The sequence below is a fragment of the Mastomys coucha genome, unplaced genomic scaffold (genome assembly GCF_008632895.1).
Source record: "Mastomys coucha isolate ucsf_1 unplaced genomic scaffold, UCSF_Mcou_1 pScaffold22, whole genome shotgun sequence".
Lineage (NCBI taxonomy): Eukaryota > Metazoa > Chordata > Mammalia > Rodentia > Muridae > Mastomys > Mastomys coucha.
This window is the reverse complement of record NW_022196905.1, coordinates 215,897,753-215,916,475: the sequence shown is the minus strand read 5'-3', so window position 1 is coordinate 215,916,475 and position 18,723 is coordinate 215,897,753. Positions and strand designations below refer to the sequence as shown.

General features: G+C 45.5%; 1 protein-coding gene across 6 annotated transcripts in view; it reads left to right on the top strand.

Annotated features, from left to right (window-relative positions):
- The window catches only part of Arhgap10 (Rho GTPase activating protein 10), a 258,556-nt gene that overhangs the window by 99,398 nt on the left and 140,435 nt on the right, over window positions 1-18,723 (top strand). For all 6 annotated transcript variants that reach the window (XR_004110059.1, XR_004110057.1, XR_004110058.1 and 3 more), the window contains exons 8-10: window positions 1,622-1,751; window positions 4,169-4,275; window positions 5,706-5,800. Coding sequence is in view for 3 of the 6 variants with exons in the window: in XM_031340368.1 (XP_031196228.1) it covers window positions 1,622-1,751; window positions 4,169-4,275; window positions 5,706-5,800 (332 nt within the window). In the remaining 3 variants the exon portion in view is untranslated. The remainder of the gene's footprint in view (window positions 1-1,621; window positions 1,752-4,168; window positions 4,276-5,705; window positions 5,801-18,723) is intronic.

Sequence of the window (18,723 nt, the reverse complement as noted above, 5' to 3'; positions counted from 1 at the left end):
TATATATATATATATATATATACTTGAGGTCTCCTAGCTAGCTGGACACTTGTAGGACATTTAGGGTGTAACACTAAGCAACAGGAGATTGTGAGTGAAGTCCATTGGACTAGATCTGTTCTACACATTTGTGGAGGAAATTAGGGTTGGGAGGAATCTCACTGAAACGATGAGAAATGCCAATGTGAAATCAGTGGAAACAGACACAAACATGGGAGATGCCACAGATGGGGGCAAGAAGGGGAAGCAGACCTTTTTATAGTCCTCTGTGTGTGTGTGTGTGTGTGTGTGTGTGTGTGTGTGTGTGTGTGTGTGTATAAATAAATACAAATCAGTAACCCTGTATCTTTATGTAGCCCTGGCTGTTCTGGAACTTTCTCTGTAGACCAGGCTGGCCTCAAATTAAGAGATCTGAACTGGTGGGATTAAAGGTATGCACCACCTCGCCTGGCCCCATATTTTCCTAAAGGGCATAAAAAAGTTCTTTTTCCCCCTCTCTGTTGCCTCTTAGTTTCTGTGTCAGTAAACCTCTGGAAATAGTTTTATGTTTTATAGTCTATGTTTCTCAGTCTCCCAACCCTAGGAGGAAGGTGCCAGTGCCCCAGCCTTTCTTCTGCCCTTAGGAGCTATGACAGCCTCTTTCATTGTAGGTAGGAGAGAGGAGAAAATTTAATAATAATTTTCTGTCTGAGCCCCTTTGTAATTTCATATCAGCAGCCTTTTGATATCAATACACCTTTTTTTTTTTTTTTTTTTTTTTTTTTTTTTTTTTTGGTTTTTCGAGACAGGGTTTCTCTGTATAGCCCTGGATGTCCTGGAACTCACTCTGTAGACCAGGCTGGCCTCGAACTCAGAAATTCGCCTGCCTCTGCCTCCCAAGTGCTGGGATTAAAGGCGTGCACCAACACTGCCTGGCCAATATACTTATTTTTGAGCTTGGCTGAAAGAAATGTCCATAACCTGGGTGGTGGTGACTCATCAGGATGCCTGCACTTGCTCTGCTCTTCAGTTCTGCACATCCTGAGCATCTGCTCTTCAGTTCCGCACATCCTGAGCATCCCTTAGCAGATATTTGCAGCCCATGTCTCCTGAGTTTGGAGAGTGTCATTAGCTGCTTTAGCTGCATGGACATTATTTGCCCGTGAGATCTTCCTCCTCCTCCTCGCCTCTCTCAGGGAAGTAATGTCATCTTCTTAGTTGCCACAGTTAGAAAAAATGGTTACTGACTCTTTTCTGTCAGTTAGGAGAGAGTAATTATTTTCAGCTTCTTGGTGTTCAGATTGCTGTTGTAGCAGTACTAGCTTGGGTCAGGTTGGTTGTTGCGCACACCTTTTATTTCCCTAGTAGATGGATCTTTTATGGCTTCTTTACTCTTTATATCTAAGGTTAACAAAATAAGGAAACATGAGGCATCAAGGCCTCTCTGGTGTTGTCAGCTCATCCTCTCTATTGGCTATTTTACATTTTGTTTTCTTTGAATATGAATCTCAATAAGGAGACACACTGGAAAGAACGAACATTTTTTTGAGTTCCGTGATTTAATTTTAGTTACACTAAGACATCAAATGTATGCACAAAAAAAATCAGGAGAAGTTGGAATCTGTATTTTTTTCTTTTTCAGACACGGAATCGATTTGAAGGAACCAGGTCAGAAGTGGAGGAACTTATGAATAAAATTAGACAAAATCCCAAGGACCAGAAGCGAGCCAGCCAGTTCACAGCAGAAGGCTACCTGTATGTCCAGGAAAAAAGTAAGAGGAGGGTGTTGAACAGCCCAGATCTGAAGCTTCGGGTGGTTGTGAGCCGAAGGCAGGTTCTCAGCAAGAGCAGAAAGTGCTCTGGACTGTTGAGCTATCTCTCCAGGTTCTGAAGCACACTGTGCATGCATTCCTGTTTCGGCAGCAGTGTGGAGCTCTCTGGGTTGGCTGTGCTGCCGTATGTGTCTAATGATGTGCTTCACGAGTTTGCTTTCTTTGTTTCTAAGGAAACGGAGACTAAAGGTAACAACAGCCAGGAGGGACTCTGTTACCAGCATCTTTCCCCTCTTTCCTCTTCCTATTCCTTATCAGCTCTGCCCACTGCTATGTCTCTGTTACTCCAAAAGGTGCCGGGGAGATGGCTCAGCAGTTAAGAGCACTTCTTGCACCGGGCAGTGGTGGCGCACGCCTTTAATCCCAGCACTTGGGAGGCGGAGGCAGGTGGATTTCTGAGTTTGAGGCTAGCCTGGTCTACAGAGTGAGTTCCAGGACAGCCAGGACTACACAGAGAAACCCTGTCTCAAAAAACAAACAGACAAACAAACAAGCTCTTTTTGCTCTTCCAGAAGGCAAGAGTTGAGTGTCTAGCATCCGAACCTTGTAGCTTACACGGGGAATCTAATGCCTCTGGCCCCTGTGAGCGTCTTTACTCACATATACATACCTTTTACACATAAAAAGATACTAGGAGTACTGTGGTTGGAATACTGTGGATGCTAGTGCTACGTAGCAGTTAGTGTTGGGTTGCTTGTCTTCGTGTAGCTTATAACAAAGTACTTGAAATGATACCATATAAAAAAGTGATTTATTTGGCTCATGCTTTTGGTGATTGGGAAGTGCCCCATGGCTCCATCACATTGTGACAAAGAAGTAGAAGTCAAATAGCTGTATGTATGTATAAGGTGCTTCACTTTAAATAACCCACTGCGGCCTGGGAACGTGGCTTCGCCAGTAAAGTGCCTGCACTACAAACAAGCCTGAAGGTCCGAGTTGAGATCCCCAGCACCCATCAAAAAATTGAGGTAGCCCCGCAAGCGTCTCATGCTGATGCTGTGCCGGTGTGGGGAGGAGGGCTCCTTGGACCTCACTGGGCCAGCCGTCTAGGCAGTTGGTGAGCTCTGAGTTTAATGAGAGACCTTGTCTTCAAAATATAAGGTGGAACACTCAGGAGGCAGAGGCAGGGGGATCTCTGTGAGTTTGGGGCCAGCCTGGTCTACGGAATGAGTTCAGGATAGCCAGGGCTACACAGGGAAACCCTGTCTTGAAATACCCCCACCTCCAAAAAAAAAGGTAATGTAGAGAGTAATCGTGAGTAATGGAAGACACCCATTGTCAGTCCTGGACTCAGGTATCCATGAACATGTACTCAGGTACCCACACAAACTATTCTCACGGGAACTAACTTACTGGGAACTCTGCTGATTCCTTGTTGGGGTGATGTGCCCTCACCCAGTCGGGCTCAGTAATGGAAGAGTTCAGCTTGAGACTCTTCGGGGTGTAGGACCAACCAATCACTGTACCGTTCATTGTACAGAACATTCAGATGCAGCCCAGAGGGCTTCCTCGTTGGAAAGCTAAAGAAGCCAAAGCTCACTCCAAGGTCTGAATTGAATCCCTCTGTTTCCCTCCTCCTGACCCTTAGCTTTGCTCAGGGCTACACACTTTTCTTCCATTGGTTATGTGTGACGGACTTGGCTGGCTTCCACATTGACCAACTGGGAAGTAGAGGATTGTGGGAGAAGTAGTACTGTCTCTGTTGAACCGAAGCTAAGCAACCAGCAGGATGGTGTGATTCCTCTGTTTAATCTGGAGTGCCTGAGCAGCTCTTGGGCGTTCTAGCACATACAAAGTATGTCATTTATTCTGGTTATTGCTATTGAGGGTGAATGTGGATGAGCATCTGGGCTGGAGCACGTGTGGGATCAGGGGACAACTTTCAGGAGCCGGTTCTCTCTTTCCCCACTGTAGGATCTGGGGACTGAGCTCAGGTCACCAGGTTTGAGCCGTAAGGACTTTACACCTGAGTCACCCTGCTGTCCTAGCAGATGACTGTAACCCACAGTCATCTGCTGAAAAGTCTCACAGTGCTCTGAGGGTGTCCTGTCCCCCAGCCCCCTCTGTTAGTCCCTACAGTGTGTGTGTGTGTGTGTGTGTGTGTGTGTGTGTGTAGACAGGGTGTCTCTCTGAATCCCTGGATGTCCTACTCCCTGTGTAGACTAGGTTGGCTTGAAACTCAGAGAGATCTGCCTGTTTCTGCCTCCTGTATCCTGGGATTAAAGGTGTGCATCCCCATGCTCGGCTGAGCCCCTTCACTTCTGTGCTCTCCCTGGCTGAGCAGTGTAGTCATGTGTCCTCACTGTGCATGCTGCCTCTGCATGAGGAAAACCACAAAGATCTGTGCTTTGTTGAAGGGCCTGCTCCATTTGGATCCAGTTGGGTCAAACACTACTGCATGTACCGGAAAACAGCCAAGAAATTCAACATGATTCCTTTTGAGCACAGATCTGGGGGAAAACTGGTAAGTATTTGATAGTAGATTTTTATTTTATATGAGAGATATTTGCTGGGTTTGTCATTTAGTAGTTTCATATTGACTAGTGAGACATTTGGTTTTAGAATTAACATCTTTGTTTTGTTCCTAAATCACACTCTTAGATCTTTACAGTTAGAGTATTTAACAAAGAGGAGCAGGATTTGTCACTGTTTTAGAAGAGAAAGATAGTTCCTGGGCTAGGCATTTGTGACTCGTTCATCCTGTTTATGCAGAAGATCTGGCTTGTTTGCATGTTGTACGGTCCCAGTCTGAAAACACTGCAAGGTGAAGCGACCTCCGAGTGAATCCCCTTTCACTCAGGCATGCAGAGTTCTCCTAAGGTTCCCTGGGAGCTAGCCCCTCATTCAGAGAGATGAATAGTGGAGCCAGGCCTGGCAGGAAGACTGTGGGAGCTGGCTGTGTGAGGAAGGCAGGCCTCCTGTGAATAGCTGTGATAGATTGCTGGAGGCGAACCTTGGTGTCTGAGGTGGGGCCCTTCCCACTAGGAGTGAGTGTAATTGACCACACATTTTAAGAAAGCCAGTCAGTTGTTGCTTGTTGGGTGGATGGGTGACATTTTGCTTAGGTGAATTCAGAAACAATGTAAGTTGATTTCTGTCTATGTCCCTTACTCTTTGTCCAGAAACAAACAAAAAAAAACCCTCAAAGCAGGTTGTAGGAAGGAGCCTTAGTAGCGATGGATGTACATAGAAAACAGCCACCCAGGCGAGGCTGAGGCAAGGCTCCTCTGTCACTTGTAGAAGGGGGAGTTGCAGGATTTACTTTGAGCCTGAGTTTGCTGTTGTAGTCAATTGGGGTTTTAGGGCAGAGTTCCTTAGCGATGACTTCCATTTTCGTCTCCAGATGACCAAATGAAGCAGTGTAGAGTGTATTTGCGATGTTCTGAATATTTACCTGGTATTATTAACAGATCCCCATATCTCGGAACATCCAAGGTGTGGACTTTGCTCTTTGCTGAGCCCCTGTGTAGCTTCTGTCTTTACCCCAGTTTAATGCTTTTAGCGAGGGTGACTCCCTTAGGAGGCAGAGCTGCCCAGATCCAGCGGTAATGTGTAAGTGGATAAGCTTGTGATCCCAGCAGTGCGGTGAGGTTTCAAGTCAATCCTGATGGAGTTGTGGTGTTTATAGGCTGATAGTGGTCACACTGATAATGAACCAGGGTGTCATATAGTGTGCTATTAAAGCAGATTCTGGCTCTTTAAGAGAGTGTAGAGCCTGCTTGCTGCTGCAGTCCTTCCTGCCATCCTGGAGTCAGCATCTGCGACATCTCCAAACAGTAGTAGAAAACCCCGGGGAGGAGCTGAGAGGCTTCAGGGCAGAAAGGGCTAGCCTGGGCTCCTGTGGGGCAGCCGCAGCAGACTGTGCAGAGTTTTGAGTATTGTACTTATTTGCAGGGGGATGGAGAGGCGTTCTTTTTGAAAGAATGCACCAAAAGGCATGTTGACTCCACTGACAGAAGGTTTTGCTTTGACATCGAAGCTGCTGACAGGTATGGTATTGGAATTAATTAGATATGATACTAAAATTAATTTGAAAGTATGATTTTGAAAACGAGTTGCAAGAGTGATTTCTCTGAGCTAGAAACATGTTACCTTGTTGTGTTTCTGGGCATTTTTATTGTAAACTGTCGTTGGCCACTGTGTAGTTGTAGGGTCGTAGCTTTATCTTGGCTGAAGACTGGAAACATTGTAACCTGTGCTGTTACCTGAAGGAGAAACTTTGAGCACTTTATTGTTCCTGCACTTCTGCTTGACATCAGGAAGAGAGTAATGAGGGAGAGTGTGAGTGGTGTGTGGTAAAGTTGAAGACAGTGCTTGCCACTGTGGAGACAGTGTGGAGGGAGATAGGAGTCCTGCGTGCATTTGAGTACTTGTTCTTGCTATGTGGCTGAGGATCGCAGGCAAACCCTGCCAGCGAGGGCAAAGTGTTTTCATTCATTCATTCATTCATTTATTCATTCATTATATGTAAGTACACTGTAGCTGTCCTCAGACACTTCAGAAGAGGGAGTCATCTCATTACAGATGGTTGTGAACTACCGTGTGGTTGATGGGATTTGAACTCAGGACCTTTGGAAGAGCAGTCAGTGCTCTTAACCACTGAGCCATCTCTCCAGTCCCCATGTTTTCTTACTAAATAACTTCCAAGCATTTAGTTTTCAGAGTCTTTGGCAGAGAGTCAGAGATAAAGGCGACAGCCTGGCAGTACTGTCTGTGTCCTGCAGGAGTGCTTAGTTCTGCCTGCATGGCAGCCTCCTACTGACCCTGGTTTGGCTGCAGGAGACTTTAGATAAAGCTGTTTGGTGAGTGTGTAGTTAAGTTCCAATGGAGAGTATTAAGAACAACCCTTTTTTTTTTCAAATTTAATTGTTGCTGCTTTCTTTATATGATCTGGCTGAGAATAGAGTTTGTATAGAGAGGGAAAGGACCATGAGTAAATTCACTGAAGACGAGTTTCATAAAAATATGTGCCCTTGCCAGGTGGTGGCGGTGCACACCTTTAATCCCAGCACTTGGGAGGCAGAGGCAGGTGGATTTCTGAGTTCGAGGCCAGCCTGGTCTACAGAGTGAGTTCCAGGACAGCCATGGCTACACAGAGAGAAATCTTGTCTCGAAAAACCAAAAAAAAAAAAAAGTGCCCTCAAGCACCCTGACCAAGTTGGTGGTGCTGTGGCAAGGACAGTTAGACAAGGAGCGTTTGCCAAGATTGTGAGAGAAAGAGTGCGTTGTTTGAAAAGAGGCTAAGATCTAAGTCCGTCACTACAAATTGGTCCTAAGACTCTGGTCTGTGCTCCTCAGGGAGAGCCTACGCCCATGCTACCTCGGACCCAGCTCTTTTCTTTGTCCTTGTGAACTTTATCTGCTTTAACCCTCTCCACACCTTCCAAATCAGAAGCTGCTTCACCAAGGGGCTCGGTGACCCTGGAGACCTTGTAGATGTTAAGAGTTGAGATTTGAACTTGTACATTCTGCCTGGAAAGAACAAATCTTAAACTACTGTGTTACAGACCCCAGCAGGCTTCCGTGTAGTCAGGCTGCTGCTTAAATAATCGGCCTAGATGAATCAGAAGTCTGCTTTGCTGGATGGTGCATTAGATGGAGTAACTGGCTGTTCTGAGAGCAGCCATCTCTAGTGCTTTCATGCGCCACTGGAGTGAGTTTTATATTGTGCTTGCTGAAGCTCCCACTTTTGGAGACATTGATGATGCTGAATGCTTTTTGTTGGCCAGGATCTTTACAGGATTATAAGTTGGTAACCTTTCTCTTGTACTCAGAAAGACAGATGAGGGATTACTGCTAAGTCACTTTTACGTATAAAGGCTTACTTTGTTTTTCTTTAATGATAAAGGCTAGGTCCCGAACCTAGCCTCCGGAGTTAGGCTAGGCTAGCCCACAATCTCTCTTTCTCACTCTCTTCAGTGCTGGGATAACAGGCTTGTACCCCATACCTGGCAAGGATAATAACTTTAAAATAGATGAAGAGCTAGAACAGAACTTACAGGAAACCTATTCTAATTTTTTTTTTTTTAAAGAAAAACTGCTCCTTTTAGAAATTAAGCAAACCTTTACGCATGTGTAAAATCATTCTGAAAGACGAGGAGCCCCTGCTCTTCATTACTGTTCTCTCCTGTGCCCACCTCAGTTCCTAATGTCTGGTCAGACCCACAGCCCCTGTTTGTCCTTCCTCCCTCTCGTCCCTCAGTAGACTCTCCTGTAACCCAGTGTGTCTCTGAGCTCCTATTTTCTCCTGTCTCTGCTTCCTAAGTGCGCGCTCGGGTTGCAGGCTGTGCTGCTGTACGAGGCTGTACGCATTCTTTACTAAGTGGCCATCACTCCCATCCTTCCTCGCTTTGGTGGTCAATGGGACTGTGGTCCTTCCCGACATGTGTCAGGGGTCTCTAGAGAATCAGAATTTATAGAGTGAATAAATGAATGCATCAACCTGTCTGTCTGTCTCTGTCTGTCTGTCCGTCCGTCTAAAGGGGATTTGTTGGAATGACTTGCAGGCTACAGTCTAGGTACAGTCCAGCAGTGGCTGGCTACTAATGGAAAGAATTCAGTTGTTGTTCAGTCCACACAACTGGATGTCTCAGCTGGTTTTCAGTATGTGCTGGAATCCCAAAGAAGTAGGCTCCAGGGCCAGTGAAGGAATGGTTGTGCTAGCAAGGTTAGGCCAAGCAGGCAAAGCAAAAACTTCCTTTTATGTCCTTACATAGGCCTCCAGCAGAAGGTGTGTCGTCCCACTTCAAGATCTGGATCAAAGATGTGGGTCTTCCTACCTCAAAGGTCTAGACTAGAAGTGAATTCATCCTTCATCCACTTCACCCCCCCCCCCCCCCCCCCCCCCCCCCCACCCCCGCCAAAAAAAAAAGTCGCTCACTGATGTGCCCTTTATTTCTGGATCGTAGTTCATTCTAGATAGTCAAGTTGACAACCAAGAATAGCCATCAGAGTTCCACTGCACTGTCTGTTGCAGACTTCTCTGCCCCCTTTAATATCTGTCTGTCTGTCCCTCTGTCTGTCTATCCATCCGGGAGGCCAGAGAGGGGATTGAGTCCTCTGGAGCTGGAGTTATAGATGGTTGTTATCTGCCACATGGATGCTGGGAATCCAACCTGGGTCCTCTGAAACAGTAGCAAGTAGTTTCAACAATGAGTCATTTCTACAGCCCCTATTTATTTTTATGGTATGCTTTGAGTGTTTGTGCTTAACATCAGATCCCCTGGAACTAGAGTTAAAGATGGTAGCTGTCATGTGAGTGTTGAGGTCCTCTGTAAAAGCAGCCTGTGCTCTTGACTGCGGAACCATTGTTCCGGCCCCCACTTACGTGTTTGTTGTTTTGTTCTGTTTTGTTAACTGCCATCGGGCCCTTTAAGGACTATCTGCAGTCACTGATGCAATCATTCCTCACCCCGCCCACCTGTCCTTGTTTGGTAGCCAGTGTTCATCCCTGCAGTTCTCACCTCCCGGCAGCACACGTGGTTCTCTCATCTGTCATTTAGAAGGCCATTATCTTACTATTAGTGAACCTTTTTATCCAGCACCCATTCCTTTCCTCCCACAAACAGCAAAAACTCCTCAGAAAGCCATGATGTTGACGTCTCAGATGGCTTTCCCTGTTCTGTTAGGCTGTCAGACCCTCAGCCTGCCTCCTGCAGGGGTTTTGTCCTGCTAGTCTTCTGTGCACTGTTCTCTGTAGGCAGGCCCACTCTCCTCTGGTGCAGTGCGCTCATCATTTCAGGGGTCCATTGCCTCGCTTTCCTCCCCTTTAGCCTCATTCTCCAGCTCATTTCCCAGATCTGTGGAGTCCACTGGGCTTGGTGTTTGAATTTCCTTATGGCCTTGTCTAGCTCATAATTTTAGTGATAGATTTAGTGACACACACACACACACACACACACACACACACACACACGTATATTACTAGTACAAAGTTACTAGTATTTATATATTGGAGGTGGCCAGATGTGGTTCTTCAAATTTCAGTTTTCAGTACGGACCCCTTTCTGTATTCTTGCTTGGATGGCTCAGGGGCATTTTCACAGTCGAGGTCTTATGTTGCCTCTTTTATAATTTTTTCTTCTTTTAGAGGTAGGTCTCCAAGACAGGGCTCTATGTAGCCCTGGCTGTCCTGGAACTCACTCTGTAGAGTAGGCTGGCTCCAGAGATCTTCCTGTCTCTGCCTCCTGAGTGCTGGGATTAAAGGTGTGGGCACCACCGCCTGGCCGAGTAGCTTTTCAAATTGTCATTATTTTTGGGTGCTGCTGTGTTGCAACCCAGAGCTTAGTACACATTTGGGAGTATTGTGCCAGCAAGTCATTCTCAGAGTTCCTGCTTTTTTGTATTGAGGGGAAAGTATATTTTGTTGATGGGATGTAGCATTTTATGTACACATATGAATTCAGTCTTACATAAACACTGATCTATAAATGTCTTAAAAAGTTTTAGTTGCTTTAGTCGTACCTTTTTCTAACTCTGGTTAATTTGGAAAATTGTTCCTATTTGTAATATATTTTCTTTATGATTTCCTTGGGTCTTCAGATTGAATCCAATTTTTATTTTTGGATTATAGACTCCTATTGCTTTTGGCTTAATTTCTTCATTTCTCAGTTAGAAAGTATCTATTTGTACTTGCTGTTAGTATGTAGTGGTTTCGGGGTGAAGATTTTCTCACTCCAAACTGTGTTCCTCTCGTGGAACAAACACTACTGGGCTGGGGCTGGAGAGGTGGCTCAGCGGTTAAGAGCATGCACTGGTTTTGTGGGGTCTGGAGTTTGATCCCCAGCACCCACATGAGGCAGTTTACAGCTGTCTGTAACCTCTGCTCCAGGGGATTTGGTGTCCCCTTCTAGCCTCTGCAAGCGCGGTATTCCTGTGTGCATCTCTCCACCCCAACAAAAACACATAATGTTAAAAAAAAAAAAAAAAAAAAAAACTTAGAAAAACCCCGGCGGTTTTGGGTATGAGTGATGAATGTACATTAAGATCTATAACTCTGAAACCCTCAAGGTATTAATTAGACGTTGAAATGCGGTGGGACTTGCTCTTGTTTATCGCCCTGGTTTCTGGCCCAGAAGACTTGGTACTGCAGTAACAGATGTAGTGCCTTGTGGACGGTGGACATTCAGCACATTTGTGCTGTAGTAAGCAATGTTGAGTGCTCCTCGGGAGAAACAGCCCTGATACTGAGTCAGGCAGCAACCTTTCTCCTGCACCTCTCTGCTGCAGCGTGAGCCCAAGCGCTCTCTCTGCTTACAGAAAGATGTACTTAGCTCATGGAGAATAGGTTTCTGCACAGTTCCTGTTGGGATCTTTTGCGTAGCAATTTCATAGTTGATTGCATGCTCTTAGTCTCAATTTTGCCTACTTTCCAAGTATCTGTTTTTGCTATTTTGCATTTTTATGTTAGAAGTAGTGGCATTGTGGGTGAGACTTCATGAGCCTGGGCAGACATTTGATCTTCTTGCATAGGAGTCAAGAGCTTCTCTGCAGTTGCGGTATTTCTTTCGGATCAGGTTTGGTTAGATTTATTGCTTTTGGAAAGGGTCAGCATGACTTTAAACAGGGTTAATTTCTCTTTTGTTGGGGAAGCCAAAGGCGGTCAGACCAGGGTTTATGCTAATATTTTGTATATGATTTTGCTTCCTTCTGGGCTTGGTTCATTTTCTCAGCTGCCTGAGACTCAAGATACTTGCTCCCATTTTTCCGATAGTGCTGTCGTTATGAATATTTTTCAGAGGCTGCCCACACTTGCATGTCAGTGTCCAGTGGAGGTGCAGCTGGGCTACAGCTTGAGGCTGGGATGTTACCTCCGTGTGTCCAGCATTCCTGTACAGTGCTGGTGCTTAGACACTTCACTCCTGAGAACTAAGGGACCGAGAGCAACAGGGAGCTGGGTGGAGGCCACAGGCCATTCTTATTGTTCCGCTTTCTAGACAGATATATGAGCTATCTTTTTATTTTCTCCCTCAATTCACAGAAAGGTTGCTTTGAATATTTTCTTTGGTAGAGGGAAGCATTTAAGAGCATGTGATAAAAAAAAAACATTAAAAATACCAAGAAGAGTAAAAATTTGAATAGATTTTTATTGAATTCTTATAACTCAATAATTAAAAGACAACATTTGAAAGTGAGTAAAAGATTTTTTTTTTGAGGAAAATGCACATGCTATGTGCACATATGCTGTTGAATATGATTAGTTAGTAGAGAAATGCAAGTCTGAGATGGCAGCGTCAGTCAGGGATAGCAACTGCTGGTCAGGGTGTGGGACTCTGGGAGCCTTGTACCCCAGGAGTGGGGATAGAAAGGTGTAGCCGCTTTGAGAAACAGTTTCGCAGCTCTTCAAAAGGTAAAGTATTGCATTGCCGTCTGACCCAGAAAATCTACATTTTCTTTGTACATGTGGTTGTGGCTGTACATACATACATCTGAATACATACATGTGTATGCACATGTGTCCACACAAAACATTCTAGTGGTAATTCAGAGGTGCATTTTTCATCGGTTCCCAAAATAGAAGTCCCTTGATCGCTTGTATGTCGCTGAGTGGGCAGTGTATTCTTGTAGTGAGCCGTGCGGTCCACCCAGACAGGAGGTGGAAGGGCTGCTGGAGGCCTTGGAACAAACCCTGCGAGCAAGCGTAAGATAACGTGCATCGTGCCCTTGCACTTGTATACTTGTGTGTACTTGTCTGGAACGTGCAAGTCTGTCTGGACAAACAGCAGAGGAGGGTTGCACAGAAAGGGAGAGATGGAGACCTTTTCCTCACCCGTGACCAGAAGGCCTTCAAATGGACTGTGGGGATGAATTGAATAGATTCAGGTACAGTGAGTCAAGTTTACAGTGTGAATGACAGCACAGTAAAGCTTCAAGGCAAACAGAACCCAAACACACTAACAACGCAGCTGCAAGTAAAGGCAGTCCACCGCCGCCACACAGGCTTTAAGATGAGCATAAACACAGGCTTCCTCAGGGCAGCCACGGTTCAGACTCCACGGGCTGAGATGTGCTGATGCTACTCGTCTTTGGTTGGAGAAATAGACTTTACTATAGTTGTTTGGTTCAATGCCAGCCACAGTCTGTCAAGCCATTCGCAGCACCACCCCTGCCTCAGTGCTTTGTTCTGTAACGCGTTGGAATGCTTACCACAGTGCCTCGTGGTGCTGGGGCCATCCCCATCTCCTCACATCGGCCTGGTAAGGACTCTCCTGAGCTTTTCTGCCACATCACATCCAGGCCCTGCTCTGTGTCTGCTCACCTGTTGGTTCAGAGCTTGTACTCGTGGGATTTTTCTGAGCATATGATCAGATGCATATGACCTGTTTATATTTCGGAGCCACCAGTCATAGTGCCCTGTGGTCCTGAGGCATTAGGTGGTATGGAAAGCTTGCTCACCAGCTCAGGTCTTCATGTGTATGTACAGCTCTGTTCTTCTGACTCAGAGTTGGGCATGTTCCTTCTAGGAGTTCATAGCATTGATTTGAGCAATAGCAGGAGTGCTTGTGTGGCACGCTGAGTGGAGTAGTAACTGTCTCACCCAGGCGGATGGGCAGCTGTCAGCTGATACTGAGGATGGCGGTGAGGTGAGAGTCACCCTCAGGTGACGAAAGCCCCGGGCTTCCAGCACATTACAGGGCAGTCTTGCTAGAGAAAGCCACTCTTTTTCTTTTTCTTGTCATAGTGAGGTTTGAACTCACAGCTTTGCAAATGCTTTGCCGCTGAGCTTCTGTATCCAGACCTTTTCCAATTCAGGATCTTGCTGAGTTGCCCAGGTTGACCTCAGACTGCTCTTCCTGCCTCTCAAGTTCCTGGGATTACAGGTGTATACCGTTGCATCCTGTTGAGAAATGATTTTTTTTAAAAGATTTATTTATTTATTTTATGTATATGAGTACACTGTAGCTGTCTTCAGACACACCAGGAGAGGGCATCAGATCCCATTACAGATGGTTGTAAGCCACAATGTGGTTGCTGGGAATTGAACTCGGGACCTCTGGAAGAGCAGTCAGTGCTCTAAGCTTCTGGAACCATCTCTCCGCTCAAGAAATGATTTCTAAATGGACCCTTTCTTTGCTCTCTGGCTGGAAACTGGCTTTGGGCATGCTACACATAAGATGTCTCATTGAGTGCTCCTCCAAGTCCTAAACTGATTTTTGCAAATAGATGGCAGTTGGAAAGCTCAGAGAAAGAAAGGTGCACAGCAAAATGAGTCTTAGCAGGTGCTAAACAATACAGTCAACAGTTCTTAATTGCAGACAATTCGTACATTTGGCAATGCTAGAGATAATTTAAAACGAACCTGTTTGTGTTTGAGCATGGCATGGGGTTGGGAATGAGGCTTAGGGATAAGAGCGTGTGGTAGTTGGGGGTTGGTGGATGCTGGAGGAGGAGGAGGAGGAGGAGGAGGAGGAAGAGGAGGAGGAGGAGGAGGGGGAGGAAGAGGTGGAGGAGGACAGTCGCCGCAGACATCTCCTGGGGAGAGGCCTGAAGTGTATGAACTGTCATCCAGACATGCAGTGTCATCTGTTCAGTATACAGTTGAACTGCTGAGAAGTTACTGCATTTGAGGAGACAGATGCCAATGAATGTTTGTAGAATTATATTGTTTCATGTAAGTATATGTATGCAGTGGATATTTCCAGTAAACAGTGCACCACTGGTTTAACTTGGCTATAGTACGAATGATGACTTAAAGGTGAATAGTGAGTCACAAAAAAATTTAAATTCCTCTTTAGAGAGACTAAGAATTTATTTAGAAAGCAAAATAAAACAAAACCTCCTAGTCGACTTGGTAAGGCACAGACCAGGTAGAGTTAAGCACATTTCTGAGGCCTCAGTGCTTCTCAGTGTATGGAGTTTCCTGCTGAATGTGATTTCACAGATAGTGACACATTGATACCTATATTTTATGTTGATGCTCACACTTAGATCTGGATTAACATTAGTTTGGGGTTAGTCTTGAAACGTGTGTGGAAAGTGCTCTGTGGGATGTAGCAATGCTTAGGTTTTGTGAGGAAAGTACTTACCATCAGGGTTTTATGGAGACAAGCTTTCAGTTTCTGTTCCCAAGGGATAGACAGCTGCACCGGAAGTGCTACGTTTGCACACTGTGGGTATGAATTCTTTATCAAATATATATGAAGCCACCCTTCAAAAATAATTGGCAGAATTTTTCACTATGAGATTTTTGTGTATACCAAGTTCAAAAGGAACTTTCCTACTTTTTTGAAAGTGAAAACCACTGTAATTAATGTATAGCTTGTAAAGATTTGGCAGGATCAATGAGTGATAGCAGGGCTATTTATTTTTCTCATACAGATAACCAGTATTTCGGACACCGAACATTGGCATAGACTTGAGTCCGATTTAACTCTTGTATTCCTTTTTCAGAAATGATTTGGCTGTGTGTGGTTAGAAGTGAGAGATGAGGACATGGATCCACGCTGTCACCCTTAGCAGTCTAAGGGACCTCAGTCTGAGGTGAGGGACCAAGTCTCTCAGGGACCTTAGCTTAGCCAAGCGAGGAGTCATGGCTTTGACACAGAAAGGAATCTCAGAACCAACAACATGAGGCAGAATTGTTTTATTAAAAATAAAGAAACAAAGAAGGAAAACAGACCCAGGAAACATGGCCTAGGCATGGGATCTGAAAGAGGAGCCACAGTTTATTGAAAGGAATGTTATGGGGCTGAAGAGATGGCGCAGCAGTCAGGAGCACTTCCTCCTCTTGCAGAGGACCCGGGTTCAGTTCTCCGATCTCCATGTCATAACCATCTGTAGTTCCAGCCCTAGAGAATATCATGACCTCTTCTAACTTTTGGGGGCACCTGTACTACATACACACAGGCAAACACTCACATAAAAAACCCCGTCAAATTAAAATATGTAGATCAGATAAAGAGAGGCTCAAGAAAAGAGTAAGATGTACCTGCAGTCGTAATTTAGTGTCTTTGCGTTAGCTGCGGATACCACTCCGCTGACTGTCAAGTTACATCTCGTAAAGTTGCTGAGGCCCCTTTTCCCCCCAATAAGTGAAACTATAGGGTGGCTCCTGGGGTTCCTTGGATGGAATTAAAATCTGGTAACATAAAACTAGGAGCCGCTTGTGTTGCACAAAAGGTCTCTGGTGAGAGTTTTCGAGAATGGACAGTCTGGGGCTGTCAGATGTCAAGGAAAGAAGGCTTCACCAAGCTGTTAACTGTGTGAGAATGCTTGCTTCAGTTAAACTCTTTTCCTGTCTTAGTTTCCCACTTCGGAGACTTCAGTCCCTTGATCTTAAGGATTATTGAGGGCAGATGGTAGTTTTCTGTATCCACATTGATAGGGGTATAGACCCTGTGTACTGGGGCATCTGTAGTCTCAACAACAAGAGAGCCATCATTGGAATGGAGTCTGGAAAAGGGGATCGTCACTCAGGGCATCAGATCACACACATCCAAGCGCATGTCGTGCAGAGAGTAGCACCCAGAACAGCAGAGTCTCTTCATGAGCCTTACCCTTGAGACACCTTGCAGCCACATTACTAGCAAGTAGCCATGATTCAAGTAGATTAATTTGTGTGTAGATCTTGGAGGACTGAGGATACGGTGCCTCAGTGGTCAGGCAGTGTACACAGAGCACTTGCCTGAGAGAGTGGCCCAGGAGCCACTGGGTCTTGTAGGTAGTAGTGGTCCCCATCTTAACTTGAGTTAGGGAGTGTGTCCTCATGGCCTGTTAAAAGAACATAGTTACAAAAGTACAGTTTTAAGAAAGAAAACAGTGGTGGAATTAATTAAAGGAATTAGTACGAGGCCACATTCATCAAGTTTATCAGTGGTGTCAGAAAATAGTAAAGCAAACAGCAAAATAAGGTCATTATTATCGAGACACTTATGAACGATGTGGGAGTTTCCATTGTATCACAAAGTCCTTTTTCTTGTTTGATGGGAACCCCGAGCTTTAGTGTTTTGGGGGCACAGAGGCCTTGTTATTGGGATGGGACTGAGCCTGTGAAGGCTCGGAAGGGAGAAGTGGCACCGTAGACCAGTGGCTCTCAGCCTTCTTAGTGCTGTGACCCTTGAATAAAATTTCTCATGTTGTTGTGACCCCCCAATCATAGTATGGTTTCTTTGCTGCTTCATAACTGTAATTTTGCTACTGTTATGAATTATAATGTAGATATCTGGTATGCAGGATATCTGACCCTTGTGAAAAGGCCATTCAATCCCCAGAGGGGTCTTGACCCACAGATTGAGAACCACTGCCCTAGATAACACATTATTGAATTCTTTTACCCGGGGTGGGAAGGCCTTTATCCATTCCTGAGGTGTTCATGACAGGAGAGTGTTTGGTCCACCTTCCCCAGAATGTGACTCTTCTAACCTAGTGTGTTAAGGGAAGGATAATAGCGTAGCTTTACCTGTTGGGCTAGTACTGAGGAAGAACAGAAAAACATTTAAGGTTTTTTGGGGTGTGGAGGTAGGGCAGGAGAGGGGAGGACCTTGAATTTTATTGTCCTTTCCTGAAAAGGCACTTGACTCTACTCAATGTCACTTTTTCTAGATGACACAAGTCATGAAGGCCCTTACATTTTTTTTAAGACAACAGACATTTATTGGATCTATTAGTCATTTTCGCACAGAGTGCTCCCTTCTGCTTGTGTATAAGATGCATTTATATACTTAGTTTTGGGAAAGCTGTTTTAGAGCCTGTCTGTAGTCTTAGAGCATCACTGTGAACTCTTAGAGTTGGAGCATTTTGGCTGGTTCAGCCACAGTCTTTAAAAAAAAAAAATCAAGAAAAATAACCGTTTTCCTGTATCAAGGATCACCCCGGGCAACTAGTGATGTCTCCTGCCACGGACCGGGTTTCTGTGGGGAGCCCTTGTTCCACGGGATGAGAGTTCTGGCCCGGAGGGCAAGGGATTTGGCGCATGATAAACAGAGTCAGCACAAATAAGTGTGGTATCTGAATGTATTTCTCAAAAATGGCATGAGGCTTTTATAGTCATTGCAAAAGAGAGATGAAAAATCTGGTAGCTCAGGGGTCAGGGTACCTCTGAGGCCACCTGAAACTCAACTGGGTCTAAAACAGCAGCCATCTCCTCTGGACTGGTGCAGCACCCCTGGGCTCTGAGCACGGTTCGGGCACGGCTCAGGCCACACGGGCCTGGCCGGAGTCCCGGGGTGGGGGGAGTGCGGAGGGGGGACGACTGTGGGTGCACCAGCCAGGAGGGTAGAGGCTTGAATCTCGAGTCTAGAATCTCGAATCTCAATGCTGGCTGCTGCACTCTGTCTCACACACACACACACTCAGCTCAAGGTCCCGCCCACCCTTAGTAAAAACGCCCACTATGCTAATCTTCTGTGCTAGTAGAGACTTGTCTCTTTCTTGCTAATTCCTAGAAATGGTTCAGCTGTGACTGAGAATGAGAATTCTACTTGACCTTGCCCTGGGATAAGTCTCCCATTCTGTAAACTGCAGTGCCCTACCCACAATTCCAAAGGCAATTAGTCTGGATGGGTAACATTCTTTATGAAATTCCAAGCCAGGGTTTGGCTAAGATGTTGGGACATTGGTAAAGGTCAGAGAGCAGTGTCCAATTTTGTCTGGCTGTTAATAAATCATATCTTGGTGGGCACCTAGCATGCGAGTTCGCAAGGACATACCTGGACTACCTCTGAGTTAGGGGATGTCAAGGAGACGCAGGAGCAGGAGACTGGCTTCCATGAAGCTTTTGCCTCATAAACTCCTGTCACGCAAAGTGTGCGTGGCAGTCTGACACCAGTCCAGAGCACTTTGTCAAGGATTTTTGAACAGCTTTTTTTAGAGGTACCATCTCTGGAGCTGAGATTCCACCCCTGGGCTTCCACCATTGGGCCTTGTAGCCACTTACCTCTTTTCAGAGGGGCCAAAAGCTTTGTTTCTTTAGAAC